Source organism: Natator depressus, chromosome 4 (genome assembly GCF_965152275.1).
Source record: "Natator depressus isolate rNatDep1 chromosome 4, rNatDep2.hap1, whole genome shotgun sequence".
NCBI lineage: Eukaryota > Metazoa > Chordata > Testudines > Cheloniidae > Natator > Natator depressus.
This window is the reverse complement of record NC_134237.1, coordinates 59608825-59629477: the sequence shown is the minus strand read 5'-3', so window position 1 is coordinate 59629477 and position 20653 is coordinate 59608825. Positions and strand designations below refer to the sequence as shown.

Here is a 20653-nt window from a genome sequence, read left to right as displayed (position 1 = left end):
GAGGCCATTGCTGAAAATCAAACTTTATATGAAATATGTGCAATGAGGGTGAATATATTGCTATGAGAATCTGATTTTTTTCCATCTTTTGAATATTGTGTTTTAATTTTTTAACCTTCACGTGATGTTAACATAACATTTTGTATAGAATATTTATTAATTCTTAAAAAGTACTTAATACACAGATTTCTGTAAAAAATTTTTATTGTCCATATAAAAGTGCCAAAATATCCACCAACACTGTAATCTAGTTCAACAGCCAGCTTAATCTAGTAATCAAAATTGCAAGCATCTTTATTCACATTTTTCAAATCAAATTCCTGTCACATGTTTCCACAGTAACCCGAGTCCCTAGAAAGTGGAAAATTTGCATTCCGGTTGGCTGTTGTAGTCCATATGTCCAAGTTCATATAGGCACGGAATGGGTTAAACCTTGGATAATACTCCTGCTTACACATAACAGCCTGGTTCTCAACATGAGCTGAGTGTTGACCGGTGGCACTGACTGGGCAGCAGCTTTCATAGACATCACTCTGTGGTGCCCAGATGGAACCAAAAAGTCCAGACATTGGAGACAAGCTTCTGGCACTTGAGAGGTAGGGCTGTAGGACAAGAAAAAAGCATCAGGGCAAAGTGCAAGCTAATATGTTGGGGAAAACAGAATCTGAAAACACACACACTACATGGGAGGAAGAAGCCTGGGGAGCAGAATTGCTGAGAGAAACCTAGGGATCATATAGCCAGGAAATTATTAGACAGGAGTTTACAAATTACATGGTTGCAAGAAAAAGGCCAATGCAGTTTTGGGTTGCATATGCAAAGGCATTTCATAAAGCAGGGCAGTATTAGCCTTCTTCTATATGGCTCTGATGTGATCACAACTGGAGTACTATATTCAGTTCTGATCAGGCTTCCCAGCAAAAATACAGAGAAATGGAGAAAATTTAAAGAAGAGTAACAAAGAATATCATGGGGATGAAGGACTGATTTAAGAGGCAAGACAAAAATAGCTAAAGCTGTATAAGCTTGGCTAAGAGATGACTAATGGAGGGACGTGGTAACGTGCTACAGCACTACTGGAAGAACAGAGAGGAATTATTTAGAATGGAAGACACTGCTGTGAGAGTAATGGGTCCAAGTAAAGAGAAATTTTAGAATGAATATCAGGACAAACTTCTTGAAAGTGAGATGTATTAGCCTGTGGAACAGTCTGCCAGTGGAGGTGACAGAAGCCTCAGGACTTTTAAAACCAGCTAAAACACTAAGAAATGTATTACAGGGAAAATCCTGTTCTTCAGGAAAATAGACTGAATTATCTAATAGGTTTTTCTAGTCTCAAACTTCTATATTTCAGATTACATTCAAATAAAATATAGAATTAATGTCCCTCTGTGACCCTGCAAATTTCTATCACTTCTTCCATCCTGTGCCCTATTGAATCCACTATGAATATGTGCTGTTGAAACCATCTCTTGCTTTTACTGATGAGATTTGTCTATTAAACTCTCTTTTCCTATTGTAAACACAAAAAATACATTTTCAAAGTGGAAGATTTTCATCCCAGTGTAGGAGAAGGTGATTATATCTAAAGACAACACTACAATACATTGCACTGTAGGACTGAAATAAACATGGCCCATCCCTTCCTGTTCATCTGCAGGTGACAGGAATACTCACTGAAGAGTTGACATAACTGGCTTGTTCCCAGGTAGGCGTCATGTTGGGTGGAGCGCTCCAGGTAGACTGACAATTGTGATCAATGAAGGCGGTATTTTGCCCCTCTGCAGTACATGGGAAGCCATTGGGGTAATTCATATTTTCTGCAGTTGAGGAGAGATGGAGAACAAAATTAAGCTTTTGCATTATAAATTCTATTAAACTTTCTGCGGTGGGGGCAGGGGGGGACTGAACTGTCCCAGCATGAGAGACATTAGAACTGCTAGCCGGCTTTCACCAATCCAAGGTGATTTCCTGGCAATACAGAAATCACCCCGTTGTAACATTTACATATTTCCGTGCATCTTTCAAAGCTACAATGTAAACAGGATTATCGTTTCTTATTAGCTACTACTGGGGCCATTAGCCAATTGCTAGCAAGGGGATGGGTAAAGGCTACATAAAATCTTTTATCTCTGGATTGCTGGAGATTGAAATCCTCCACTAGCCACAAAACAGGTAGAGCGTGGACAACATTAAGACAAAGCTTCCCCATCCTTCCCTGCCCACATGTCTCAGCCCTAAACTTCCAAGGGACTACTGGGATTCAAAATCCTGTGCTCTCGTAGGTTCATCTTTAAATATAGCCTACCTAGTAGTACAGTATTCCAGGTAACTGTGAACGTGCTCAACGTGCAAAATAAATCACATCCTGGGGGAAAAAATGGGCCACAAGAGACGTTATGTTGCACACACTAATATACTGAGCTCAGAGGGTGCACAATCTGTTGGGATTCCTACTTTGAGAAACCTGGTCTTTGCATAGCACTTTTAAGTTGCCTTGTTATTTCCCACGTGCACACACAACACAATACTGTATAGTACTTGGTGTCAAAAATTTAAATTTGAGTAAACAACAACTTCTCAAAAGTTTACAAACAAATACTTTTCAGGCTTTCTATTCATAGATTTGTTTCAGCTCCCTTACTCTCCACCAGTGAGTACCGACACAGTTGAGGTCTGAGATTTATGAGTGGGGTGCAGAGAAGGAATGGTAAAAAGAGCACTCTGGGCCTGATAACTCTGCTGGAGTTAATGTAGTCCCACTCGTAGAAAACTGATGTACGTGAAATCAAAATCAGGCCTTTAGGAAGCTCGGCAAACCAGGTTTTGGGTGAGTGGGTCAAAAACCTCATTCGGGTTGTCCCAAGTCAGGAATTTAACTAAGGGTGTCTGAAAAACCTCATTCTAGAGAGGCGCGAGGACCACGTGGTTAGGGCACTAGAACAGGAATCAGGAGACCTGGGTTGTTTCCCTAGATCTGCCACAGACTAAATTATTTAACCCCTCTGGGCTTTAGTTCCCTAACTGGAAAACAGACATAACTGCACTTTCCTTCTCCCATCCTTTGTCTGTCTTGTCCAATTAGATCGTAAGTTCTTTGGGGTAGGGACCAACTCTTGTGTGTCTTCAGCACCTTGCACAATGGGCACCTCATATTACCTGGGGTCTCTAAGCACTACTGTAAATACACATACATGATAATAACTAATTTCTCCTCATTTATTTTACCCTAATTAAAAGAATTAGCAAGCTCAGCTCTCTAACAGTCTAGCGCTAGTGGTTTTAAAAGAAAAAATTATATTAATTACCTTGCTTTCCAAAGGAAGAGAGAAAAGAACATGCTTAGTGATATTCTGGAAGTTTAGCAGCACTCTTACCTTCTGGAAAAGCACTGTATTCATTCATCTCTAATGGGCAATACATGTTGGGAAACTGGCTATCGCAAGTTGCATTCCAATCAATGAAGCTATTACAACAAAACCAAACAACAAAAATCAAAACACAGTACAGGGTTTATGAAAATACTTTAAAAACACTAAGATACTGTAAAACTATTAGATGACAATTGCCTGAAATAAGTGATCGCACTTCACACATGCTGATTACATAATAGTACAGAACAGTTATTAACAGCAATGGTGTGTGTTAAAATTAGGCTAATTCTTATACTGAGCGGGGTGTTGTGGAACAATTTTTACAATGGGGTGTGCTGAAAGCCATTGAATCAAACTGTAAACCCTGTATATGATGGGAACCACTTCAAGCCACGGGGTGCAGCACCCCATGCCCCCCTAGTTCCAGCATTTATGATACTGAGCATTTTTTAAAATCTTTTCCCCATAAGGTGGAAGAACAGACTAGTGGCTAAAGTACAGGACTGATAAGAAGGTTATCTGAGTTCTGTTTCTGGATCTGCCACAAACTTCCTGTATTACTTAAGCAAATACAAACCTTCTGGGATTCAGTTTCCCCATCTGTAAAAAAGGAATTACAGTATGTTCCTACCACATAAGTGTCTAAGGAGGCTTTATTAATTAATGTTTACATTAAAAAAACCCCTCAGATTGCTTTAAGTGCTATGGAAATGTGAAATAGCATTTGATTGTGTTTAATTAATACAAATTTTTCCTAAATCCTAACCCTGGTGTTATAATCAAGGTTATCTAAATGTTTCTATTCATAACTGCTAAAAATAAGGGTTTCTGCCTTAATCCCTTCAAATCACATTAGGCTCCTGGCAAACAAGTTGTCCTCTCATATTTACTTGGATCTGTTATTGTATTAGTTTTCAAACTAAAATGATTTTAAATCTTTCAAAAAGGTTTTCTAAGAGTAGTTCTTAAAGATCCATCAGAAATTAAACAAGCACTACTGAGGAGTGAATCTGAAGAGCCCCAAGGACTCAGTCTGGATAGGCTAGAAGGGTAAAACAATTTTACTACTCTGAGGTTGTGTTAACCCTGTTATAACATCCAGGCAATAAGAAACCAACATGAGTTATTACAATTGAAAAGCAAATAATTGTACATAATTTTCATGTATAACTTTATGTCTAAATAATACCAAAATTATGACATGAGCCTTTCAAAGCAACGCAGTTTAGTATTAGAACTGCCACATATTACCATTAACTTGCTCTGCCTAAAAATTACAGCCTCAGAATACTAGTTACTGTTGCTTCCCATTAGGGCTGCAATTTTCGGACACACCAGGTTTAAAATCAGATTACTTGGCTGCTTTAATTCAAAATGTCATTGGTTGGGGACATCTGAGTCATCACTCTGATGTCATATTTGCCCATAGCTTGTGAAGGGAAGAGCCAGTGGTATTTTGCAGTTTGAAGAGGACACAGTAAGATGCAGTGTGTTTGTCCCTAGTCTTCAGGGCCACTGCACCATGCATTCTAAACTATTTTTTCCTGCAATTTACAGGATGGAGATCCAGTTGTGGGGGGAAATGATCTTTCCTGCCTGAGGTTCACTGCTGTAGGAAAATCAGTGCCTCAAGTCTCGGGAAAGCCTGAGAAAGTGAACCCAGCCCGTATTTTTATACTATTTTCAACCTGTGAATATTTGATTTTATCTTTCATGTACCCTTTTATTTATTTATTATGCATTTAACATTTTTACCCAGGACTGGATTCATGACTACAACAATAGGAAAGCATACATAAAGATGAGGCACCCATCTCCATCAGATGGAAAAGAGAGAAATCAAAAGCTTTCCAAGAATGATTTGCTTAAATTTGTGAGAAGTATGAAGTTTTGAAATACCTACATACGAGTGAGGAAGCTGGTCAATTTGTACTGACAATATTAATACCATGTGCTGAAAGCTAACAAACAGCTATAAACAGTATGTCTACAGTAAGATTTTTGCTTACTAGATCTTAACATGCAACCATAGCATAGAAACTGTTTAAATGGCACATGCTTAAACATTGCAAGATAAGCTCAGATACATTCATGCTGTTAAGGCCGTAGGCTGAACAATGCAATACCAAAAAGTTTAAGCAAAAAATAACTTGCCTATTTTGAACAGAAGGGGTTTCCTGGATCATGCACGGTACATTATTCTCAAGGTTATAGTTTAAGCTATTTGTCAAACAGACTGGTTGAGCAGGCCACAAGTCTCCTGTAGGATAAAGACCTAGAACGGCAAAGAGATCTTGATTGCAGTGTATGAAATGCAATAGTACAGAAATGAGGGATCCACCAAATCTTAGTACTATGGTGAATCTGATTCTCAGATCAAAAAGGTTGTATGTAAGAGAGAGAATCCAGCCAGAGATCTCGCTTTATAGTTTTCACAAAGGACAGTACCTGTCCCTCCCTCCTATATTACTACTTGAACCCAAAAAGAAGGGCCGTCAGTATAAAAAGAAACCTCACTAAAAGACTCCAAGACAGACCAACTGTCAGGGCCAGATCCTACAGCTGATATAAACTGACTCAATGGAGCTAGGCTAATTTATACCAGCTGAGGATCTGTCCCTAAGAGTGTATGTCACTGGATGAAAATTCCTATGGAAGAACTTATTGACAAATGTTTATGTTTGATGGAACTTGCTGTGCAGATGAAAACAAAATCAGACACTTTTCTATTGGTTAAAAAAAAAGATTGAAGCGGATTCTGAAATTCAACACAGCAAAAGGAAAGATTCCTACAGAAAGTACACGTGATGTTGGAATGACATCAGTGATGAGAACTGGTACTTGTACCTTTCATCATGGGAGGATGGACTAAATGAAAATGAGTCCCTTCCCAAGACTGTTTTCACACTAAATTTGAATACTGACTACATGTTTGTGTATTAAAACATCTCCTCAGGAAGAGACTCTAGTTTTGAAGAGAAGAGCTCACGCTGCTAGAGCCATTAAAAACTGGAACAAACTATAAGTGCACATACTTCTTAAAGGAAAAAAGACATTAAAAAATGAGAGAGAGAACAAGCTTCAGATTTCCTCTCTGATTCACAATTCTATTCTACAAGCTCTAATTTATCCTGTAATCTTTTACTTCACAATTTGTTAATCCCACCAAACAAATGAACATTATTTCCATTTGAAATGCAGACAAACGAAAACCACCACATATTTAAGAGCCCAAATCATCACATCATTCATTTTGGAGGGAGTAAGGTCAAAAAGGGCTGAGGACTTTTTCTCAGTCATGACTTAGGAAATTAGGAGAGAAATATCTGATGGCATTAACCGTGTCTCAACTCCACTTAAGACAAGAAGTCAGTTCTTTTGACCTCTCAATCATGCTGGTAACTGTTTAAATGTTACTCTGCAGTCAGGGTGCTTAGTCTGTGCAAAGCATGACAACTGTCAGGAAAGAATACAGAAAGTGTGAAATGACACCTGAATCCTGCCTTTTTTCAGTGAGAATGCCATAAACAAAGTCTAGGTTATAACAAAGAGTAGTGATAGTAAAGGAAGTCTTCTCTGAGTCCTTTTACGTTGTCAGGAAGTTTAAAAAAAAAAGTGAAGTCCTCAGCAACGCAGCTCAAACACAGCAGTCTGACAGTAAAGCCCTTGTGGGTTTATACATAAACGTAGTTAAGAAACATAATGTGTGGTACTTATGTGTACTACTGTACAAACAATAGCACCAAATCTGCTGCTGAAAAAGTAACTAACCTGTATTTTTGTCAGGATCTGCAGTTATGTCAGCGAAGTTGGGACATACGGTTTCTGGATACTGGGGGACAGTATTTATGTCTCTGCTGAATGAAGACAAAGGACTTTTTAAAATTTTGGATTATCAACATTAAAAAATGCCCTAGTGATTCTTCTCCTGGAAAAGAAAATTCAAGGAGTTTTATAGGTTTTTTTCATGTTGAAAATGTTTTGATGGATGTCTCTAGAGTGGAAGATACTAAACGGAGTGATGGAACACTAAATAATAGCCGATACTGTAGGGAGCATGGAAATGGCATCCCTTTGCTCCACAAATTAACTTTTTCCTTTGCCTATTCTCCTTACTCTGAGCTATCGCATACCTCACAATCTTATCATTTTAGTGCTTCTTACATGTGGAAAACAAGTAAAATACTAATTATCTTAACTTTTTATTATCCATATTTCAGATGATCTGAAACTCATATAGGAGCCAAATTTCATTTATCAAACATTCTGATTACCTGAAGGTTTCAGATGTCCCCCAAGCCATTCAGATAATCAGAGTTTACTTTAAGATAATATATATAACATATTCCATATTTTAATGTGTGTGTATTCACATATTCCATATATATCTAATTTAACTGGAACACAGACTGTATTGAGACTAAATGAGAGCATAGTTCATAGGTTCAGACTGAGATTAAGTTTGTTTGGGATGAGCTTTAGCTATTAGTGATTGCTAAACATAAGAGGTCCTCCCACATCTTTAAAACCAATAGGTCAGCTTTCCATATACTGTACTACAGAAATTTACTTCTCAGAATAATGTCACCTGCACAAGAGGAAGAAAAAGCTCTGCTCACTGAGAGCCCAACTCCTCTTTTTGGGCGCGACCTCTCTCCCCGTCTGTGACATTTTGGGCTGTATCTCTCTCCCTGCAAATATCAGAGATGGTTCCCAATTTGTTGTTGGAGATACAGGCTTTTGGCCCTGGCCCTTATAGCCCTACACCAGATGAGTATTTCCAAAGCTGCACTGAAATACTCCGTTATCAGTAACCCCGGGGAAAAGATGTAATGGACTCTATCTAGTAGCTGAATCCGACTTGTCTCAAACTGGGAGTGAGATGAAGATCCAGATCACGAAAACTTTAGATGCGGCACATATTATAGTACGGGGGAGGATATGTCAGAGAAAGAAAAGGAACAATTTTCGAGTTGTCTCAGGACAGCATGATTCTCATAAAAAGAACCCCATCAACTTAAAAGTGACACATTTGTCTGATCTTTTGTTACCTAAAAATTAGCACTAAAAACTACTAGAATGGGAAGATAATACAGAAAAAATAACTTCCTTATTTTTCTTATGCATCCCATATTTCCCCTGCATAACAAGCAAGGTTTCCCTATCATTTGGGTAGGTTTTTTCATAAATCTACAGGAAAGAGAGAAACATTTTCAACACTAGGAAAACACGACTGTACTACCACAAAAATTAGCAGAGAGAATCACAAGCAGGTGTAGGACCTGAAACTGTTTTTATTTTAATTCATTTTAAAAAAACTAAAAATATTTCAAGTTGATGGAGTTCCTTTAATATTTTACTGGGGTAGACTTAACAAAAATTTACCTGGTATTGCAGATGTTATGAGACAGATTTAAAGTGATGGGAGTTTCAGTTGAAAAATCATTTTGTGAAATATTCTCCCCTAAATAAAACAATGATTGTGAATCAAAAAAGATTTTGAAAACAGCAACATACACAATACACTTACCAATGGTGTGTATGAACTTACTTCTCAGTGTGGAATGTCAGTACCAGCACTTACCATTTCAGAATGTATTTATTAAATATGCTTATTCATAAACATGTCTGAAATCTATACAGGTGTCATGTATTATATGGACTCTCAACCTGGAGACCATGACCCCTTCTTTTTGACTAGCTAAGAGGAGGGCCCAGACATTTTTTTTCTTTTGCAGTATGGGCCCAGGATTTGGAAAAAGATTGAGAACCACTATTCTACCAGAAGAATAAGTTCTTCTGTGGTGTCAGACTTTATGAAAAGAAAATACATTTATTTATGCATTGTTTTTTGTGCAGTGTTCACCTTAACAATTGTTACTATCTAACATTTATAATGTTAATTATTCATTCCTACTTACTAGCAAAATGACTCTATTTGAAAAGAGTTACACTACCTTATGAATACATATGGTTGCCAACTTTCTAATCACACAAAACTGAACACCTTTGCCCTGCCCTGCTCCTGCTCACTCCATTCCCCCCACCCTCACTCACTGGCTGGTTCAGGGGGTTGGCGTGCAGGAGAAGTGTGGGCTCCACGCTGGGGCCAGAAATGAGGGGTTCAGGGTGTGGGAAGGGGCTCCAGGCTGGGGCAGAGGGTTGGGGTGTGAGGGCTCCAGCTGGGGGTGCTGGCTCTGGTGTGGGGATGAGGGGTTTTGGGTACAGGAGGGGACTCTGGGCTGGGGCACGGGGTTGGAGTGCAGGAGAGGGTGTGGATGGATGGAGTTTGGGTGTGTAAGGGGGCTCACAACTGGGGCTGACCAGACCTGCCTGGGTCCCTTTTCCACCAGGTGTTCCGGTAAAAAACCAGACGCCTGGCACCCTATGAATACACAGAAAATTATTCCAGAGATAATTCATCTCATTAGGTCAGAGGCACAGCTAAGACTCTGAAGCCAGGTCTGTTGATATGTTTTTACTCAGACACTAAATTGTATTCATATTATTCAAAATAGCATTTAGAGACATGAAATCAATTTTTCCATCTCACTAGAGAACATTCAATATAAACTATTTTTAAATTCTGTTCATTATTAATGCTGCAACAAGCTACCTGTTACTAATATTATTGGTCTAAGGATTTTCACAGTTCTTTTTAATATGGCACAGCAATGGAGCATAATTGTGCCTTCTGGTGTTTGAGACATGCTTTGGGCTTATTGCCCTATACAAGCGCATGATTCTGGGGTATTTTCTGTAATTTTTTGAGCTGTACATCTGTGCACTTTCTTAATTACCCACAAAAAATATATCTTTTCACTATTTTGCAGATGTAGGTCATATATATTACAACACATAACATATCCATTGTTCCACATATAACAATAATCTAAAGGTAAGGACTAAATTAAAATGTGGGCAGAGTTAGTAGCTCTCAGTTCTGCAGTCTTCCCAAAAGTGACTAATTGTACAGCTTCCTTAATTTCTGATGTGGTACTTTTTCAGTTCACTTCCTCATCCACATTTTCTCTTTCCCCTTTCGCTTTTAGTGTTGATGGCTATTTTCTCTACTTTTGTTGGATCATATTAAAGAAGTTCTGTATTAAAATCACAAATGAGTTTGATTCCCCATAGTTTAAATTCCAGGGTATTACTAATTGAGAGGTCTCTTGGGTTTTGGTACTGTTTCTCTCCCTCTATGTGTGAAACTTGCAAGCTGCTAATTGTGTTAGTACATTCTAAGACAGAATCTGTTCTCAAAGCAATTCACAGAGACTCAAAGCAATACTCTAACAACAGAAACAGCACCCAGAGACTCCCCGCCCTTTTGTTGTATTAACAATTGTGATTAAAATAGAGATAGAGGATGTATGTGGACGGATGCTTGGTGTGGATAACAACTGAATGATCAGGGAGGTGCCAGCCTAAGAATCCAGTGTCCATCGGCTGAAGAAGGCGTCAAGTGGAAATAACCAGAGGACCCCCGGAGGGCAGACTGGAATCCACCCAACAGCCTCAAGAATGGGAGAACCAAAGAACAAGATAACTTCTTGGAGCCGTCAGGAATGTGCTATCTGCTGATTGATTCAGCAACAGCATGATGAAGCAATTCCCATAGACTGGCATAGGAAGAAATTCCTATAAAAATAGACTCTTAAAAAGTGAGAACTTTGGGGTCTGATTCTGCAAACCAACTTCCAGGAGCATCAGATGAGCATCTGACAAGGCCATGCTCCCTCCTCATGTCCAGGCCACCTGGCCAGTGGCTTGGCATGAGCAACTCTAAGGCTGGTAACTATGATGACAACCTTGCAGAACCTCTGTGTGTGTGTGTGTGTGTGTGTGTGTGTGTGAATGTGTGAATAAATATGAGATTGAATGGAATGTTATAGCTATAACTAACTGCTTACTATGATAACAACCTTGCAGAACCTGTGTGTGTGTGTGTGTGTGTTTGTATGAATGAATGAGTGAATAAAGATGAGATTGAATGGAATGTTACAGCTGTAACTAACTGCTTACTATGATTCTTTCTGTATTCACAATAAATGTGGTATTTTGCCTTTTTCCCTTTAATAAGATCCTGCTGGTTTTTAATTTATTGGTATAACACTTTCTCAGGTGCTTTTACTCTCATATGTTTTAGTTCACATTTGGATTTGTATTACTCCTGCCTAAACTAAGGTCTATGAAGCACTTGAAGGTAATCTCTTTTAGAAGGGGCTGGGTCACATGCTGTATACTCTTCTCCCAGTATCAAGTTGCTTATGCAAGGGCCCAATCCCTTCAAAATGAAGAAGAGCTGAGAGATCTATAGAAGAAGCTAGAAACAAAAAGGGGGGTGGGTGGGGGGGATGGGCAGACAAGCTGCCTCTACTAGGGGCTGCTGCTAAAGAAAAGGAGGGGAAACAGGAGCTGTCCTCAGGAATCAGAGCCACCAGTGAGATGGAGCTTCCAGATAGAGAGGAATGTCTGGGGGAGAAGGGAGAAGAAGAGAATGAATTGGCTGGGAAGCAGGGGGGTGGGACGAGACAGCACTAGGCTGCACAGAAGGCTGTTCAGGGAAAAAAGGAGGGGGATAGGGTTGAAAAGAGAGTGAACATGAGCAACCGAACAGAAGGAGAAGAAATGAAAAGCAAAGTGGACAATGCGATTACACATTTCAGAAGGGACCCCACTCTTCAGTGTCAACAACTTCAGTACATTCCTAATAATACTCCCTCACGTAGAAACACTAGGTAGTTGCCAGGCGTGGTTACCTGGGGAAGAGGTCCACAGGGCAATCTATTAAGACACTGCAGTGCTATAAAAAAGTTTGTGCCTGTGCATAAAACAGGAGTAGGCTTGGCCATACCCACACCAAAAGGCCACTTTGTTCCCTCTCCAGTTTACATTCTCGCTCTTTGACTCCTACTTCAGTTTTCATTTAAGAAGGGTTTCTCTCCTACATTCCCCCTCCCTCTACGCAGAGCCCTAAGCATTACGGCTGGAGCCCTTTCACTCCAACTCACCGTTCTCCTGTTCCCCACAGGACGAGGTCACCAGTGTCTGGCAACATCAGACACTTTTAACATAAATCCTGTGAGGCTCTTGTTGTATAATTTGGTTTCAAGTCTCAGGGACTTTTCTTAGCAGGGAACCAAATCACTATGAGGTGGAATACAAAATTCCACAGCTAAGTCTGAACTGTGGCTTCAACAACATGGCCCTTCCACCCACCAGCAAACCTCCCTAACAGAAAACAGCTACATCAAAAGAGAAAACCTGTGCATGTTATTTTTAATCTTTCCTTACTCACTTATGGTAATTAGAACTCCTATAGCAACTCTGCCTGCAGGCACCGCCCCTGCAGCTCCCACTGGCCGCAGTTCCCGGCCAATGGGAGCTGCGGGAGCCCTGGGTGGAGGCAGCACACGGAGCTGCCTGGCCATATCTCCGCCTAGCAGCTGAACGAGCAGGATGTCACCGCTTCCTGGCAGCCCCCCAGGTAAGTGCCACCCAGAGCCTGCCTCACCCTGTCCTGTGCCCCAATCCCTTGCCCCCTCCCACACCCAAACTCTGCTGCGGGAGGTGTGGGAGGGGAGACTGCCCCAGCAGCGACCGGTATGACTGGCACAGGAGCCGTGTGAGCTGCCCGTGAGTCAGGTGCACCAGCCGCTGCAGAAGTCAGAGGTCACGGAATCCATGACCTCCATGACAAAATCGCAGCCTTGATGATAATACATTGACAATTTTGTACGTCACTTTCAATCATTGGATTATATATGTACAAAATACTATTATATTGCAACCAGGCATCTTGAAGTGCCTTGCTAACACAAACGAATGAATCCTAACAATACTCCTGAAGGTACAACAGTCAACGGTTGTTAGACATATTTTACAGAGGGAAAAACGGAGGCCCATGCTGGCCAACATCACACAGTGAATCAGTGGCAGAGCTAGAAAGAGGACGGGAGTGCTGACTCCCAGTTCCTTACTCTAATAACTAAAAGACACTGCCTTTCTACGTTAGAACCCAACTGAACTAAATACTACAGATTAGACTGCAAAAAGGGTCAAATCAGTTTGGAAAGGTTCAGACATGATGACAAGTTACTTCTTAACAGTATAGTCTTCTAGGCTCAAAACTAGGCTTTCCCTCCCAAATGTGATACCACATGTTCTTCCAGCCTTTCCCGGTATTCTTAAATGTATCTGAAGCATTTACGAAAAACTTACTTTTCCACCTATCTAGAGCACTAACCACAGTAGAAGAATGAGTATCATATTGCTGATCAGGCAGAAAGTAAGAGTTTTTCTAAGACTAGTATGACAACAAGAGGACAGAGGAAAGACGTTCACGTGGTTATTGAACACGGAAACAAAAATATATCCATGGTTAAGTAAGAAATTACTAGTGTACCTTGCTAGAACGGGGAAAAAACAAATATATTTTATAAAGTCATGTTTTACACTACAACCCAAATGTACAACAGACCTGCCTATTACAGAAGAGAAACAGGCAATTCCCTAGAGAAAACAGCATGAATTATCAAATGTGTCCCAACAAAAGTAACTTAATAAAAGGTATTTATTCACCTGTGATCTGATGTGAAAATTCAGTGTTCAATGACTTTCAACGACAGACTATTACCCCTGTATAATGTAATCCAGGAAGTTTTCGGAAAATGTACGGGACAATTTCCTGGTGCAAGTCCTGGAGGAACCAACTAGGGGCAGAGCTCTGCTTGAGCTGCTGCTCACAAACCGGGAAGAATTAGTAGGGGAAGCTAAAGTGGATGGGAACCTAGGAGGCAGTGACCATGAGATGGTCGAGTTTAGGATCCTGACACAGGGAAGAAAGGAGAGCAGCAGAATACAGACCCTGGACTTCAGAAAAGCAGACTTTGACTCCCTCAGGGAACTGATGGGCAGGATCCCCTGGGAGAATAACATGAGGGGGAAAGGAGTCCAGGAGAGCTGGCTGTATTTTAAAGAATCCTTATTGAGGTTACAGGGACAAACCATCCCGATGCGTAGAAAGAATAGTAAATATGGCAGGCGACCAGCTTGGCTTAACAGTGAAATCCTTGCTGATCTTAAACACAAAAAAGAAGCTTACAAGAAGTGGAAGATTGGACAAATGACCAGGGAAGAGTATAAAAATATTGCTCGGGCATGCAGGAGTGAAATCAGGAAGGCCAAATCACACCTGGAGTTGCAGCTAGCAAGAGATGTTAAGAGTAACAAGAAGTGTTTCTTCAGGTATGTTAGCAACAAGAAGAAAGTCAAGGAAAGTGTGGGCCCCTTACTGAATGAGGGAGGCAACCTAGTGACAGAGGATGTGGAAAAAGCTAATGTACTCAATGCTTTTTTTGCCTGTCTTCACGAACAAGGTCAGCTCCCAGACTACTGCACTGGGCAGCACAGCATGGGGAGGAGGTGACCAGCCCTCTGTGGAGAAAGAAGTGGTTCGGGACTATTTAGAAAAGCTGGACGAGCACAAGTCCATGGGGCCGGATGCGCTGCATCCGAGAGGGCTAAAGGAGTTGGCGTATGTGATTGCAGAGCCATTGGCCATTATCTTTGAAAACTCATGGCAATCGGGGGAAGTCCCGGACGACTGGAAAAAGGCTAATGTAGCGCCCACCTTTAAAAAAGGGAAGGAGGAGGATCCTGGGAACTACAGGCCAGTCAGCCTCACCTCAGTCCCTGGAAAAATCATGGAGCAGGTTCTCAAGGAATCAATTCTGAAGCACTTAGAGGAGAGGAAAGTGATCAGGAACAGTCAGCATGGATTCACCAAGGGCAAGTCATGCCTGACTAATCTATTTGCCTTCTATGACGAGATAACTGGCTCTGTGGATGAGGGGAAAGCAGTGGACGTGTTGTTCCTTGACTTTAGCAAAGCTTTTGACACAGTCTCTCACAGTATTCTTGCCAGCAAGTTAACGAAGTATGGGCTGAATGAATGGACTATAAGGTGGACAGAAAGTTGGCTAGATTGTTGGGCTCAACGGGTAGTGATCAATGGCTCCATGTCTAGTTGGCAGCTGGTATCAAGTGGAGTGCCCCAAGGGTCGGTCCTCGGGCTGGTTTTGTTCAATATCTTCATAAACGATCTGGAGGATGGTATGGATTGCTCCCTCAGTAAGTCTGCAAATGACACTAAACTGGGAGGAGAGGTAGATACGCTGGAGGGTAGGGATAGGATACAGAGGGACCTAGACAAATTAGAGGATTGGGCCAAAAGAAATCTGATGAGGTTCAACAAGGACAAGTGCAGAGTCCTGCACTTAGGACGGAAGAATCCCATGCACCGCTACAAACTAGGGACCGAATGGCTAGGCAGAAGTTCTGCAGAAAAGGACTTAGGGGTTACAGTGGACGAGAAGCTGGATATGAGTCAACAGTGTGCCCTTGTTGCCAAGAAGGCCAATGGCATTTTGGGATGTATATGTAGGGGCACTGCCAGCAGATCGAGGGACGTGATCGTTCCCCTCTATTCGACATTGGTGAGGCCTCATCTGGAGTACTGTGTCCAGTTTTGGGCCCCACACTACAAGAAGGATGTGGAAAAATTGGAGAGAGTCCAGCGGAGGGCAACAAAAATGATTAGGGGACTGGAACACATGACTTATGAGAAGAGGCGGAGGGAACTGGGATTGTTTAGTCTGCGGAAGAGAAGAATGAGGGGGGATTTGATAGCTGCTTTCAGCTACCTGAAAGGGGGTTCCCAAAGAGGATGGATCTAGACTGTTCTCAGTGGTAGCTGATGACAGGACAAGGAGTAATGGTCTCAAGTTGCAGTGAGGGGATTTAGGTTGGATATTAGGAAAAACTTTTTCACTAGGAGCGTGGTGAAACACTGGAATGCGTTACCTAGGGAAGTAGTGGAATCTCCTTCCTTAGATATTTTTAAGGTCAGGCTTGCTAAAGCCCTGGCTGGGATGATTTAGTTGGGGATTGGTCCTGCTTTGAGCAGGGGGTTGGACTAGATGACCTCCTGAGGTCCCTTCCAACCCTGATATTCTATGATTCTAATAGTTTACTGCTAGTTCATGAGCTTTAATTAACACACAATAATACTGACTGGTTCACTGCCTGTTTGAATTCTTGGTTTGCCAGGTGTGTTTCTTTCTTTCCACATTTATAAGCAGCATTATACCTGCAAACTTGAATTTGCTTTATGCTCAAGGACCCAACACTAGAATTACTGCCAATGCCACAGGCATTTATCACTAAAACAGGTCAAAGAAAGCACAGAGTTGGGTATGGTATCATGGCAACATGAATCACTAATGCATTCACCCCAAGATACTCTCGCAAAATGATTAAATGTTTTAGACACATTTAATAAATAGGAGACCATTTTTCCCCATGAAGGAGCACAAAAGGTGTACAAATTAACTGGAGGCAACTAGATGCCTTGACTAGAGTATTAGGGAGCACTGAATGAATTTTGAGGTTTTCTAATGTTTACAAGGAATTTTCTAAATAATATGTTTTCATATTGAAACAGTCCAATAGCATATTTTCAGATGCAGGAAAGATGTCAGCTACTTCAGAGTGTGCACAGGTCAGATATCTGAGTCCTGGATCATTTCTAACCTATAATATTATAATGGTTATGGAACAACAAATACCGCAATTCTGCATCTTGGAGTCTTTTAACTCCAATGTTAGTTTTTAGATTTCCTGAATAAACCAGGTTAACCACGAGTGGATGAATACAAAACCCCTTTGTGTTTAGCAACTGGTAAAATACTTTCTGGTCCCTCACTCTGTAGAATTCTACCATGAAGACTCGATTCTATTAAGCCATGGCAGCTGGGCAGACTGCATAGGCTATACACACTCTCCTGGTCACTAACTATCCAAAAAGAAGATCTACATTCGGCATGTACTTGTGCGTATTCTATTTCCAACACTTACTTGATGGAAGAAAATGCCGGGTAGTAATCATGGGCTTTTTATCTCCATCGGAACTGCTTGTGCTACTCCAGCTGCCCCAGCTACCACGACTGGCACGTACACTTCCTGAAGAACTTCCACAGTCTGAGCTTGAATCAGAGCAAAACTTTTCCAAACAATTCTTCTTAGATCGTTGATAAAAGATTTCTGAAGGAAGTTGAAAAAAAAAATTAAAAATATTACATTTAAACTCAAAATTAAATAAAAATTGTTTTTGAAATGTGTTATATTAATCCTTTAAACCTGCTGAGCAGAAACAGGAAGTATTATTTATAGATAGCGTCACTGGCATGTATGGCATTTTATGGGCATACAAGATGACAAAATCCCTGCCCTGGAGGAGCTTACCATCTAAGTTACACCTATAATACAATGGGAAGTGACAACAAACCATGGCCTATAGGGGCTGAGACAGGTGGAAGAAATGGGAAGTGCATACTGCTCTTTAAGCAGCATAAATTTTATTGAAAACAGAGACCTTATATAAAAGGCCCTGGGAACATGCACACTAAAAACAAGAACAAACCTAATTGATAACTCAGTAGTAAACTATGGACTTTCACCTCCTCTTCATTTTAACGAGAATAAGAACCACCACTATATAAACTCATTTATCTTCCTAACATACCCTCTTCTCAAAAGCTGGGGAAAACAGACAGACTTTGAGGAAAAGTGAACAGGCCCTGGATCCGTGGACCAAGGCAGGAAACAAGGTTCAAAGTTGATGGTTATTCACTGAAAATGCCCTACCCATACCCCACCTGATGCTATTCTGGGGGCTGTCACTTTAACTGATCTCAGGTAGGCATGATAGATAGGCATGTCCCAAACAGTTTAATGCAGTGTTGTTCCCAGGATATCAGAGACAAGATGGGTGAGGTAATATCTTTTATTGGACCAACTTCTGTTGTGAGAGAGACAAGCTTTTGAGCTTACACAGAGCTGACCTAAAGAGAGCTCTGTGTAAGCTCAAAAGCCTCTCTCTCTCACCAACAGAATTTGGTCCAATAAAAGATATTACCTCACCCACCTTGTCCCCCAAACAGTTTAAGACATTACAGTTTCATGCTCTGACATGTCTTCTTACCTTGACTAGGGAGTATTGTGGAGGAAATGCATTCAGCCCCTCAGAGAAGGAATACTTTTTGGTATTTCTTGGCATCTCAGCAACCATGTTGACTGGCTCCCAGAGGAGCTACATATAGCCCTCACTGGCCAGGATGGTCACATTAAGGGGCCCACGAGGGCAAGGGAAATAGAAGTCCCCAAGGGAAGGAATCAAAATATTGTGGTGTCAAAAAACTATACATTACTTTTTCCCAATGCAATCCCAATAATGATTACATACCTGTTTCTCCCTGTGTAGACAAGTTCCCAACTTTTTGGTCTGTTTTACAAGTTTCCCTTATGCCAATGTTAGTTCTTAGTTCAGGCCTTTCAAATTCACTGCACATACGCTTCAACTCATTATGTTCAGGAACCCTGAAATAATCACAAACCAAAATGCGTTTACATTTTAACTATCATTTTCCCCCTTCCAATTACTAAATATTTTATTAGCAACTCTGTCAAGGCAAGATCTTGAGCTGGGAACAGCCTCAAAACTCTTGTTCCTCAGGTTGGCTGGGTCTGGGAGTGAGACAAAGGTGACAGATACCTTCAGAGCTCAGACAGGACAGTGTGGGTGCAAGAATTGGCCGCATATTTCCAACAACTTGGGAGCTCACCAGAACTACCACGTGCTTCTTTACAAACATTGTCACACCTTCCTCTCACTGCCCCCTACCTGTGAAGCACAAAGTGATCCACAAAGCCATTACCCTCTCCTCCAAGTTGTTCCTCAAAACACACTTCTCCTCTGATGCCTACAAGAAAGTATAGGTTGAGGGACAGTCTGGGATAGTTGAAGTATTGTCACCCTTTTTTTAAATATAAAGATTGTGTATCTTCCAAACAATCTCTCCAATGCTATATATTGTTTGCCTTCCTAGACTCCAATCTTGCAATCAAATCCATTGAAATCAAAGTATTTCTGCAGAGCTGTAGAGTCTCCCCAGGGGGATCTGACTGCAGGATCAGGGTCTAAAATTGTTAGTTCCTTGTGACAAGGACCTAGATTTCCAGCGCACCCTGAACCTGATTTGGGCTCCTGAACACTAACACAATAGATCATCATCATCAAAATAATAAGCAGAAGAAAACCCACAACTGATTCAGGAAATATTTTTCTCTTTTCAATTCTTAGCTAGTAGGAGCCAACATTTCTTGATCTAATACATTATCAGTCAGATCCACGTTAAGGGAAGCCCAAAACCAATCAGGTGGCAGGGTGAATGCAGAATAGAACTACCCTGTGGAAACATCAAAAACTTGTTATCTTTAGTATTATGTATTTCAGGACTAGTTTGACTAATATTGGAAATGACAAACATTTGAGTTATTATTTTTATGGAGAGTAGATGGTCACATTTTAACGCCTAGAAAGCAATGATTGTTGAAAAGTAAATAAATGAACAAGTAAGAGAAATAATACTAGACAAACATTTCCCTTCCATTTTTGTTTTTCTTATCTACACAAACCTTGATCCTGTGCTGAATTCTATGTATTGTGAGTAGACTGTGTTATGCAGGATTATCACAATGGTCCCTCGTGTTCTGGCTTTACAATTGGTTTTGTCTAGTTACACTATTTAAGAGTCCGTTAAGTCAATTTAAATCTTTTCAGGATTGTGGTCTTAAATCTGAGCTGTTTGGGGGGAGGCACTTTCTCTTATTGTATTTTTGAACATTGTCTAGCACAATGGGGCCCTGATTCCAAATGGCATCTTTAGAAGTACTGTAATAATAATTTAATAATGATAAACAACATGAAATAATAGGAAAAGCTTACAATTAATTGACTCTTAGAAATTATTGAAGTAAACTTATAAAAAAGTTTTAAAAATATTTCTCAGGATCTTTTCATATTTCTGTCTAATATTCTGATCTAACATTCCTTTAACTTACCACAACACTTGGCAACAAACCAAAAAGAAGTCATTTAGTCTGAATGTCCCAGGTATCCCAGACTTCCTCTTTTAAAAGTTTATTTTTAAATCACTACACTTCATTGGAGAAATGCTGGCTTCTTCATAAAAAAAAAATTCTTCTCTTCCTCTTTATACTATATTAGAAGATAAAATTGCTTCCAACTAGTTAAGAGATGATCTGATTCACATGAAGTTGGAATCATTTCAAAAGATTTTTCTTTGCTGCAGACAATACATTCTGGATTTTATCCACTCGGAACAGAGTGGAAAGGAAACTAACCATCGGGAGTT

At 40.5% G+C, this 20653-nt stretch overlaps 1 protein-coding gene across 1 annotated transcript in view; it reads right to left on the bottom strand.

Moving 5' to 3' along the window:
• Positions 1–211: 211 nt before the first annotated feature.
• The window catches only part of TMEM131L (transmembrane 131 like), a 130231-nt gene continuing 109789 nt past the window's right edge, over positions 212–20653 (bottom strand). The window contains exons 29-36 of the mRNA XM_074951027.1: positions 18682–18815; positions 17295–17480; positions 8760–8838; positions 7146–7231; positions 5529–5649; positions 3378–3466; positions 1678–1820; positions 212–602 (exon numbers count right to left, since the gene is read on the bottom strand). Coding sequence (XP_074807128.1) covers positions 324–602; positions 1678–1820; positions 3378–3466; positions 5529–5649; positions 7146–7231; positions 8760–8838; positions 17295–17480; positions 18682–18815 — 1117 coding nt within the window. The 3' untranslated portion in view covers positions 212–323. The remainder of the gene's footprint in view (positions 603–1677; positions 1821–3377; positions 3467–5528; positions 5650–7145; positions 7232–8759; positions 8839–17294; positions 17481–18681; positions 18816–20653) is intronic.